Below are 12,379 nucleotides of genomic sequence, written 5' to 3'. Positions count from 1 at the left end.
CCGCCTGAATACAGCGGTTCCCTGCGACTCGTCATCCATCCACCTAGTGGGGGGGGGGGGGGGGGGGGGTCTTCCAACGTTGCGTCTTCGGTGTGAGGTCGGCGTGGATTTAGGTTTTTAAGAATGCCGTAGGAACACTTTGATTTTCCGGGTTAAAAATTAGCCTATGTCAGTCTCCAGATTGTATAAGCATCTTAAGAAAATTCACACTCGCTTCGCTCACGCACACACATAAGCAGGTTGGTACACGCACCTATTTACTCTATTATACCCGTATGGTTCACGTTCACTATCATCATCTGGAGGGTATAAAAGTTGTGCAATAAACCCGAGTTGTTGGCTATTCAATAGATAATATGAATGTATTCACATGTCACACTAATAACTAGGACACTTACCTTCCCACGATATTTTAATGCGGCATTGTTTAAGTTATTGTATAGTAAGGAATACATAAAATGTTATGTTAATAAATTATGTTGAGTAGTATGCGACCAAATTGTATAAATTAATAAAATTATTCGTCTGTAAACTATTGAACTAAACTATTTCTGATATTTCCAATAAAATCCTATTCTATGAAGCTTTTAGCAAAACTAGTATACCTAAAACTGAACACTAAAGTACCTAAACGTGTTGCGGCACTGACATTGTAGCCCATGGTAGGTATTTAGAGAGCCTATTCAAATTCAGTTAAAGCCGAAAAGGCGAAAACAGAATAAGACAAGAGATAGAGAAATAAAACTGAAGAATTTATATTTTAACTAGCTTATGCTCGCGTCTTCGTCCGCGTGGACTTCACAAATTTCAAACCACTATTTCACCCCTTTAGGGGTTGATATCATAATATTGACGTCATGTCATTAATAGCTATCTGCATGCCAAACAGTCCGATCCGTCCAGTAGTTTAAGCTGTGCGTTGATAGATCAGTCAGTCAGTCAATCATCCATACTAATATTATAAATCCGAAAATATTTCTGTCTGTCTGTCTGTCCGTCTGTTTGTCTGTCTGCTAGGCTTTCACAGCCTATCCGTTCAACCGATTGTGACGAAATTTCGTACAGCAATAGCTTGCATCCCGGGGAAGGACATAGGCAACTTTTTATCCCGGAAAATCAAAGAGAAATCCCATGGGATTTTTAAAACCCTAAATCCACGCGGACGAAGTCGCGGGCATCATCTAGTTTTATATATTTAGATTTGCACAAGAGAATTGCTACCAATATCTGTGATATAACCTTTGCCTTAAAATGTAGACGATTATCGTCGAGAGCCTTTCTTGTTATAAATGAATGAATGAAATGAATAAAAATCTTTTTTATTCGTATAAACTTTTACAAGTGCTTACGAATAGTCGGATGCATCTACCACTGATTCGGAATGCCTTTCCTGCCGAGAAGAACCAGCAAGAAACTCGGCGGTTGCTCTTTTAAAATATTTGATATAGGTACAAGATTATGCCATGTATAAAATAGTATTTGCAGTCTTGTGCGTTGCTGGAACGAGCTGCAGGTCAAATCCACGCTCTTTTATCATTTAGATAATCTTCAATTGTGTAATATGCTTTTTTCAGGAGCATATTTTTAATAGATTTTTTAAACTTGTGCAAAGGTAAGTCCAAAATAGTTTGCGGGATTTTATACGGGACGTTATAAAATACGGAACCCTAAAAACACACTGAGCGAACCTCGTTTGCGCCTAGGTACCTACTTCCTACTTGTACCATACTGTATCTACATACCGCACATGAGTCTTGTGTTCTCAAAGCCATAGGTCATAGACCGTTGCCGGGGTCGCTTACCCGCGGCAAACAGATCGTAATAAAAACAACAATACAGACTCTTTATCTACACTAATCTATATCTAAATATATAAAAGGAAAAGGTGACTGACTGACTGACTGACTGATCTATCAACGCCCAGCTCAAACTACTGGACGGATCGGGCTGAAATTTGGCATGCAGATAGCTGTTATGACGTAGGCATCCGCTAAGAAAGGATTTTTGAAAATTCAACCCCTAAGGGTTGAAATAGGGGTTTAAAATTTTTGTAGTCCACGCGGACGAAGTCGCGAGCATAAGCTAGTATGTATATAAAAGGAAAAGGTGGCTGACTGACTGATCTATCAACGCACAGCTCAAACTACTGAACGGATCGCGCTGAAATTGGGCATGCAGATAGCTATTATGATGTAGGCATCCGCTAAGAAAGGATTTTTCTCAATTCAACCCCTAGAGGGTTAAAATAGGGGTTTGAAGTTTATATGAAACTCTGTCAGTTTTGAAGTTAGAATTGCGAAATTTTGCAATTTACACTAATCTAAATATATAAAAGGAAAAGGTGACTGACTGACTGACTGACTGACTGATCTATCAAAGCACAGCTAAAACTACTTGAAAGCTGAAATTTAGCATGCAGATAGCTATTATGACGTCGGTATCCGCCAAGAAGGGATTTTTGAAAATTCAACCACTAAGGGAGCAAAATAGGGGGTTGAAATTCATGTAGTCCACGCTGACGAAGCTAGCCAGTACCTCAGTACCCTCAGAATAGGCAATTTTTCCTTTTATAAATTTAGAGATAAATAAATAAAACATTTATTTCGGAAAAGTTCTCTTCAGAATTTTAAAATCTAAATCCGTACGAAGTCGCAGACAGACATTAGTAATGCTAGCAAGATAAGTCGATAACTTTTTAATTTCCCGACGTAATTCTTATCACATATTATTTATGATCATATGCAAGCAGCTCGATGTATATGGCTGAGCATACCTACAGGTACCTAGCGATACTTCTTGGATACTTTGGATACTTCTTGGATGTCTGTATCAAAGCTATGCATTTATAACACATTTTTGTTATTAATAAAAATGTTACCTACAGGATGTTCCAAGATCGTACTAATTAAATTTTAAAATATTTTGAAATGAAAAAACTATTGCGTGTAGGCCAACTTTTTTAAAATTATTTACATTTAAGTATGTAATTTTTACAATAAGTAGGTAGCTTTATTCCGCGAGTATGTCCGTGTGGATTTAAGTTTTTGATATAACACATTTTAATCTTTAAGTATTTCAATAATAATTTTTCCGTCATTGATTTTAATGTCAATGTTGAAAAGGAAGAACGAAAAAAACATTAATATTATTCCCATCATTGTTCACACACACCACAATAGGTAGGTATACGGGTGGCGCCTCCACACCTCGAGCATACTATGCTAAAATAATAAGTTGTATTCAAGAGCGTAGTAATATTATTGCAAAACTTCGCTTGGGTAAGAAGTTAAGGATACATAAAAGGAATGCAGCTTTTAACGAAATTATACCTGTTCATGCTGATTCCAATGACCCAAAAGGTGTGGTAATAATATTTATGTGTACCTAGTATCTAAGCATATCTCAGGAATTTTAAAGCAGAACAAGTATATTTCACTTCAATCACACTGCAACGGAGTAAGGCCCTGGCGCAGTGGTAAGCGCTGTGATCTTATTAGTGCAAGGTCCCGGGTTCGATTCCTGGCAGGGATTTGGGATTTTATAATTTCTAAATTTCTGGTCTGGTCTGGTGGGAGGCGTGGCTAGTTACCTCCCTACCGGTAAAGCCGGGCCACCAAGTGATTTAGCGTTCCGGTACGATGCCGTGTAGAAAGGAGCTTGGTTTATTAAAAACTGCCCCACCCCTTCCAGGTTAGCCAACTTCCATCTTAGACTGCATCGTCACTTACCACCAGGTGAGGTTGCAGTCAAGGGCTAACTTGTATCTGAATAAAAAAAACCACACATGTTTCTTTGTATGGATATGGCTAAAAACCTGAAGAGTTATACAGGTTACTTTTATCCCGAAAAACTAAAGAGTTCCCATGAGATTTTTAAAAACCTTAATTCCAAAGGATAATAATCAAATATTATATTTCAAAGAAACAATTTAGTGGATAAAGAAATAGCGCTCATTTAATTTTATTCATAGACAGGAAAAAACACGAAATTTTATTGGATCTAGGTATTTTGGTTTTAATTATATTTTTACATAAGTTTTATATTGGTTGCATTGTTAATAATAATTGATAAGCGAATGATTAATGTTAAAAATAGTAAAAAGATTCCTCTTCATCGCATTTTTAGGGTTCCGTAGTAAAACAGGGAATACTTATAATTCATCTAGCCCACTTATCATCCATCTGTCTGTGTATCACAACGATTTTAAAATTAAACTATACTTACCTTAGCATTGTATTGTTCTAATTTAACACAGCTATTCCTCTGAGTTATCGCTACACAGATAAGCATTAGTACTTAATATTTAAAATTTCATAAAGATTTTTCAGGGTGTCCTCTTGATGAAAAGTAAATGTTTAAAAAAAAATTGGTTTAACTTCTCATGATACCAAGTTCAATAGGTAGGTATTTTGTAATCATTAGGTTTTTGGTAGAAATAATCGGTGTAAGTCAGACTCGCGCATCGAGGGTTCCGTACTACAGTCGTATTTTTCCGACATTTTGCACGATAAATTAAACACTATTATGCATAAGAATAAATAAAATTCTGTTTTAGAATGTACAGGTAAAACCCTTTCATATGATATCCCACTTGGTACACTTATCTTAGTTTGAAAATTGAAAATACTAATAATTTTTTAATGAACTCATTTTAATTTTTTTTGTGACAAATTTCGGATTTATTCTTTTACTACACCATATAAGACCTACCTACGTAGGTACCAAATTTCAAGATTCTATTTCATTATCAACGGGAATGATCTAGTTCATGGTCGACGGGAAGCACCCTGTAGGTTTTCTTGACAGACACGACGGACAGACGGACAGACAGGCAGACAGATAGACAGACAACAAAGTGATCCTGTAAGGGTTCCTTTTTTCCTTTTGAGGTACGGAACCCTAAAACCTATCGTTTTAGAAATAGATGAGTTTTTAGCAACTAGCATGGCTACGGCATCCTACCTTAGCTAGGCGTGTCCTTATTTCTCACGCACTTGACAAGTTTTCATATAATATGTGACATATTGGAATTAATGCGCGAGCTTATCATGCGCTGTCGACACATAATTAAAATGATAAATACTAAGGTATTTAACAGGGTTATGAAGGGTACGTATCTAATTAAAAAAAATTAAAAAAATGAAGTAATTTAATTTTATAATCCGTAAAGCTAAAGCTGACTTTCGTTTCGTTACAAATGTAGGCGGCTCACTACGCTCGCCACCTCCCCTCTTTGCTCAACTCTTCGCAACCTTCTAGGTTCGCACTTTATAAAAATACTGTAAGAGTAGGACAGACGAGACTTTTATGACTTTTTGTAGGGTCCGTATCTCCAGAGAAGAAAAAGAATCCCTTATAGAATCTGTTCGTTGACTGTCTGTCTGTCATGGCTGGCAAGACCTACTAAGGAATCAAAACCTAACCGTTGACGTATCATCAAATTTATTAAAAAGAAGATTTTTAAATAACGAAACTTTCTAGGATGCAATAATTTCACGGAATAATGAGTTAGATTTCAACAGATTGTAATGAAAGACAGAACAAAACAAAGTAGGTATTTATAATTATGTAGACTCAACACCAAAGTACCAATGTACAAAAAACTTACAAAATTTGGATTAACTACTTACATTACTTACATGATAATTAATTATTATATCAGAAGAAAATCCATAAACAGAAAAGGAAAAGCAATTAAATAATAAATAAAACATTCTGTATAAATATGCCCCTTCAAAGGATCAACTTACCTGTTATTTCAAAGGCATCTTCAAAGACGAGTTCGTTCAATTTGGCCAGGCTTCTTTCAGCATCCGCGTGGTTGTCATCTATCTTATCATTTTTCCTCTTATTAGCGTCGATGAAAGCCCTTACTTCATTTAGCCTCTCCAAACTCCGATCCGAAGAACTATTGTCACTTAGGCGAGACATATTTTGTACTTTAAAAAGGACTTTTCGAAGAAAATCCCTTTTTTTGAAATATTTTTTTATGATTTATCAGACCGCGTTTGCTAATTACAAAATTAATTTTCAACACATCTTTGGATTCATGGTTTGCGAAGTTTAAAAATAGCGACTACACTATTAACTTTCGCTGAATTTTATAAAATATATTTTTAAAAATATTATAATAAGTAAAATGATTTTGATTTTAGTTTAAATTAAAATGAGAGCACCCTTAATAATAATAAAAAATCAAAACTGCACAATTTTATACTTAGGTCTAGATTAAAATATATCAAGAAGTCTATTGGAATTTGAAACAATTAATAATTATTATGTTATAATTATTTCAAAAACAGCCTAGAATCTACATAATTATTTGATTTCAATGTCTATCGCGGAAAAAGTACAGCTAACAATGTTATTGTGGCATATTTTTAACCACGTCTGTTTGCCACTGTCTCACAATGTGGACTACCTAATTATAGGTACCGGTGTACGGTTAACCTATATTACTCAGTCAAAGCACGTGTATTTCAAGAACAATACCTTCATACAACAACCGTCCCTATCGACAATACAATAAGTACAAAAATTGCCTAACCACTTTGACATTATTCACACGTACTTGTGAACTGTTCTTATCAAAGTATTTCATACAATGCAAGGGATTTTACATTTTACATCTGGGATTATAGAGTTTAAAATACAGAATCATTTGTTTCGGGATATAGTGTCAAAGATTTATCACGGACCATGGTATCAATATTTTGCTTCATAAATTGTAATTTGGAAGAGGTGGAATTTACAAACCGGTTTTCTGAGTAAAGGCTTATCTGTGATAAATGACAATGACCGGAAGATTTTATTATTTTTAATTTTAATGCGTAGGAAGTTAGGAAGATACCTACCTACATTTAACTATAGCTCTGTTTACCACATCATGAATCATGATAAGCCCATCGCCGGCCCATTACCGAGAACAGGTCTCCTCTCAGACGGATGAAGAAGCATAAACATACATATGTTTACATACTTAGTTACATAATATCGATGTGAAAGAGATCAAATCCTTTTATTTAAGCTTCTGAACAACGGCGTTGACTCACCATATCTGCTATCAAAAATATCTTTTAGATGCCCACGGGTTAACTCCCGGCATCGGAAACTGTTTCATATTGCACCAAGTAAGACTAAACACGCTGATAACACATTCATACGACGAAGTTGCAACCAAGCTAATCATCTATTCGCGAAAAGTTATATTTTTCATCTCTCTCTCCATAGGTATAAATTAGCAATTAAGGATGTTATATCAAATTCTGCCTAGTTATAGTTTATATTTTGCTTTAGTTCTGTGTTCCTTAAGTTTACCTACCTACCTAGTTAGTTTTAAATACTCTGTGCTTAGTTTTACATATGCATACTATGCCCGTGTGTTGTGGACACAATTTTTTATTATAAGTGTTAATTTCTCATTGGAGACTGCTTTGGTTTAAGTGTTTTTATATATATACTATCTAGCTTACTAATTGTAACTGTTTGTCTCTACAAAATAAAATAAATAAATAAATAAATGTTCTGTTGATATAATATACCTACAGAGTGTAACCAGAACGCTAGCAAAAACTTAGCGTTATTGTTATACTACCTAAACATAATCCAATAGATACCTACCAATAACCATTTGCCTCGTTTTGTAGTTTTAGTGCTTTAGTATTTTTCAACCCCGCAATGTATAGCGTGCAAAACTCGGGTCAATGCCCCGCCTACGACGTGACATTGACTCCGAGTGACCTACTTTCGTTGACTTCTAGCGTCAGTCAGATGTTTTATTTTCAATATATCGTGAACTTTTACAAAATATAGGATTTTATATGCAAAATATAGCTAATAATTTTTTTGTGTTATCATATCAGTAGTCATCAGTAGTATCATCTGTCTTCGTTTTTGCTAGCGTTCTGATTACACCCTGTATGTTTCTGTATCTACCCATCTACCGAAAAAAACGATTGTATTTCTTAATAATGCTCTATATATAATAATATAATCTTGGCGGGGGCGCTGCCGTGCCTCCTGATGTAAATAAAAACATCTGAAACAGTGATGAAAACTGTATGAAAATTACATAATTATCGTTGAACTGAATTCACTATTTAGTAGGTAGGTATTTAGTATTAGGTATTTAGGCCGAACATGACGCTCGATGCTAATTTTTATTGTTTGTGTGTGACGCGGCTTAAATTAATTTTATTGATGATAGATTTATATCCTAGCATTTACAGAGCAGAGATGCGTGCCCAGGATTGAACCCCCGAGCATCCCCCCTCCTCCCCCCTTCCCCGCGCCCGAGAAGGCGGACGTCCTAACCACTAGGCTATCACAGCTTGTTGACACACATCTTACCCACACAAAATGTCGAAAATTATGACTGTATAGTACGGAACTCTCAATGCGCGAGTCTGACTCGCACGTGGCCGGTTTTTTAATAAATGCATCAATTTCTATTTCGTCGCAGTCGCAGGGAGCCGCTGGATTCAGGCGGCGCAAGACCGTGGCGTGTGGAAGTCCCTACAAGAGACCTATGTCCAGCAGTGGACGTCTATCGGTTGTTGTTGATGATGATGATGATGATGATTTCTATTTAAAATACTATGGGCTACGGAATCCTCCAGCAAATCTAATCGCAGTTTTAATTAATATAACAAATCCGTTAACAGCTGTTGTCTTGTTTTCCTCCTAAATGAATAAATAAATAAATTACTTAGTTTCGTCTAATCAGCTAATGACGAAATTGTTAACATTGTAATAATTGTTAATAATTGTGGATAAATAAATAATTTAATTATAATGATTATTATTGTCCTTTGAGAAATAGCCTTTTCTACGTGACATTGGCGAAGTGCATTGAGCTCGGTGTGGCACTACTGAAGAGGAAATAGACTTTTGAGCGTATTAAAATACCTCCCTGGTGCAGTGGTGAACAGTTATATTATGAGCTGCAGGTCCCAGCTTCGATGATCGACAAGGGCAAATTTAGGAATTTTTTATCCAGGTCTGCAGGGCGATTCGCCGAAATTGACATTCGTTAGTTCTACATTGCTGTTTCATGTAGTGACAATAAAATATTTTTTCGTAGAAAATGTCAAATGAGCTCGTTGGATATCAATTCATTAGTGTTAGACATTGAGTTAGCGAATCAGTTGGCTAGTCTGGACTCTGATATGAGGCTTCGGTCGTGGCTACTTGCTACTGGCAAAATCTTACAGCCAAGCGATGTACAGTTCCAGTACGATGCCGGATGGTATAGATAACTATGTAGGTATTAGGGGTAGATAGGTAGATGGGTATTAATAAATTTATTTATTACATTTTTAAACAAAGTAATTAAGACGTAATTATCTAAATCATGGTAAAACAGTCCTAATATTTAACCTAAATCTGTATTATAAACGCTGCATTGACTATTTCTGACCTTATGCGTGAACCCAATGCGTATCTTTCTTATCTATGTTATGGTATTAGAGACGGAGTATTTTACAGCTAGCATGTGAAAAAAACGTGAAAAGCCTTTTTATTAGTAATCTGGCTACCTTGCTTAAAGAAGCCTGTGAAAAATCCCATTGGAAATTAACGTAGGTATCACGTCTTATCTTTTTTCGGGCGCGCAATATCTTCGGCCCGAGTTTAGATGCTAAAAAGTGCGAGCGAGAACTCTCACATCGTTTCCATTAGAAAAAGAGAACATTTAGTTGGTAGGAAACATAGATCGTGGAAGAGTATTCCAAACCTAAGCCATGCGTATGAGGAATGATGACGCAAAACGTTTCGTGCGTGTTGATGTAATGTCGACGATATTATATAGGGATGGAATCTCGCCCGAAGTTAAATTATTGCAGCAAACGGCTTCGGCCGTGGCTAGTTATCACCCTACCGGCAAAGCCGTGCCGCCAAGCGATTTAGCGTTCCGGTACGATGCCGTGTAGAAACCAAAGGGGTACGGGTTTAATAAAAACTGCCATATCCCTTCCAGGTTAGCCCGCTATCATCTTAGACTGCATCATCACTTACCATCAGGTGAGATTGCAGTCAAGGGCTTAACTTGTACCTGAATAAAAAAAAAATGATTGTACTTAAAGCGCGAAAATTCACCTTTCATAAAATATCAACGTTGATCTTGAAATCGATTGTAAACTGTCCGAAAATTGGAAAAATCACTCGCCGTGAAGAATCGCCTGTGAAATCACTGTGTAAAAAAACCTCACCAAATGAAAATTATTAAAAAGTAGCAGTAATGCCCATCATTAATGTAGATAAGTAGGTATACTTTGATGAACCCTTATCTCAGTGATTATGACATCTTTGATCTATGTGATAACCTCTACACTTCATACATACGTAGACATGCAATATCTAATAATAATTAGAATTTCATATTACTGTTTTGAACAATATTTCATTAGTATGTATCTAAAATCTCAACAAACCTCAACAACCAAAAACATCGCAACCAAGAATCGTAAGGGACGCAATGTTTGATGAATAGATAACCATGGGCTTTTGCATCATAAGAAAGCTCAGAGTCACTCAGCAAGAGATGGAAACAGCTATGCTTGGAGTTACTCTACGTGATCAAATCAGAAATGAGGTTATCCGTAAAAGAACCAGAGTAGAGAACAGCTCAGCGGGTGGCGAGGCTGAAGTGACAGGCAACATAAGTAGTTTGAAAAACCGATAGACGTTGAGGTACCTAGGTGTTGGAATGGCGACCTGGCATAGGAAAGCGCGGCGTTGGAAACCACTAGGTGGACGGACGACAACAGACGAGTCGCAGGGAGCCACTGGATTCAGACGGTGCAAGACCGTGGCGTGTGGAAGTCTCTACAAGAGACCTATGTCCAGCAGTTGACGTCTATCGGTTGAGGATGATGATGAGATAACTACAAGAAGAAAGTAGTTTATTATCTAATAGCGACTTCCGCGTCCCTAATTAAGTAACTGTGCTCATGGAGTTTCGATAGATCGACATCCGGTCCGAATTCTAGTTAAATTGACAGGATCTTTCATATAAGCCGCCTAGGAAGTAGCCATTAAAGATTTGCTTATAAAGTAGGCCATGTTACCACAGTTCACGACACTTAAGAAACTTCTAACAGAGTGTCGAAGCTTCGCCGTCACTGGCAGGCGTCAAATGGTAACCGTAAAGTAGCCCTATTTTTCTTTGATTTGACGTCACCGTAGCCTAATACTTGACTGTGCAGAACTCTGAGGCACGCAGGTTTCCTCACGATGTTTTCTTTCACAGTCAAAGCGAGTGATACATTTTATTTCTTAAAACGCACATAACTCCAAAAAGTTAGAGGTGCGTGCCCGGGATCGAACCCCTGGCCTCCCGATTAGAAGGCGGACGTCCTAATCACTAGACTATAGGCTATCGCCGCTTTGTTAAACTTACAAAGAAATCAATATTGCAATTTGGTATTACATCAACTCTGCTATTTATTTTCATCAGGCATATTTTAACCGTTAGCAGAGTCAACTAGAGTGAGGGAACTCTCGGTTTGATCCAGCCAGAGTGGACCATTATTTATAAGATGGTATATTTTTATTTCGGCTGACGTCAAAATGACGTCATTTCGATTATAATTAGACATGGTTCCAGCTCAATAGAAAGAAAGAAAGAACTTTCAAATCCTGTAGCTATATTAAAATCGCTAGCCTATAATTAAATAGGGTCTTTGGCTGCAGCCATTCTGCATTTCTTTGAATTTATCGGTGAAACACTCTATATATACCTACTATTTTGATTGATCTATGGTAAATAAATATTTTTTCATTTTCATTTTTTTCATTTTCATTGAACTATTATGTACTAACTCTATGATATTATGTATCTACTTAAAAAAACATGAAAACGTGTTAAAAAGACGTAATGGCTAATTTAAATCAGGTTGTCGAAAGATATTTTGAGATACACACAATCGTTAGGTACCTACTCGAATATAAAAAGAAAACATCACCAAATAGGTCATTCTAAAAACTTACTATTTACGAGGCAGCCCGTGCCAAGTCTCTGAAGTTCGTCCGGAACCATCTCAAACTTTTTCAATGACGTAGGTAAGTGTTTAATACTAGATGATGTCCGCGACTGCGTCCGCGTGGATTTGAGATTTTGAAAATCCCGTGGGAACTCTTTAATTTTCCGGGATAAAGAGTAGCCTATGTCCTTCCCCGGGCTGCAAGCTATCTCTGTACCAAATTTCGTCAAAATCGGTTGAACGGTTGGGCCGTGAAAAGCTAGCAGACAGACAGACACACTTTCACATTTATAATTCTGGGATAAAAAGTAGCGTATGTCCTTCCCCGGGAGGCAAGCTATCTCTGTACCAAATTTCGTCAAAATCGGTTGAACGGTTGAGCCGTGAAAAGCTAGCAG

At 36.7% G+C, this 12,379-nt stretch overlaps 2 protein-coding genes across 3 annotated transcripts in view; one reads left to right on the top strand and one right to left on the bottom strand.

Moving 5' to 3' along the window:
* The window catches only part of LOC117986179 (synaptic vesicle glycoprotein 2C-like), a 203,569-nt gene extending 197,162 nt beyond the window's left edge, over positions 1–6,407 (bottom strand). For both annotated transcript variants that reach the window (XR_011237213.1, XM_034973020.2), the window contains exon 1: positions 5,751–6,407. Coding sequence is in view for 1 of the 2 variants with exons in the window: in XM_034973020.2 (XP_034828911.1) it covers positions 5,751–5,931 (181 nt within the window). In the remaining variant the exon portion in view is untranslated. The remainder of the gene's footprint in view (positions 1–5,750) is intronic.
* Positions 1–12,379, top strand: part of LOC117986193 (cadherin-87A-like) — a 290,214-nt gene that overhangs the window by 228,897 nt on the left and 48,938 nt on the right. The gene's annotated exons all lie outside the window — the stretch shown is intronic.

This window comes from Maniola hyperantus, chromosome 10 (assembly GCF_902806685.2).
Source record: "Maniola hyperantus chromosome 10, iAphHyp1.2, whole genome shotgun sequence".
Classification (NCBI taxonomy): Eukaryota; Metazoa; Arthropoda; class Insecta; order Lepidoptera; family Nymphalidae; genus Maniola; species Maniola hyperantus.
The sequence above is the reverse complement of the archived record's forward strand: the minus strand, read 5'-3'. Positions and strand labels throughout refer to the sequence as shown.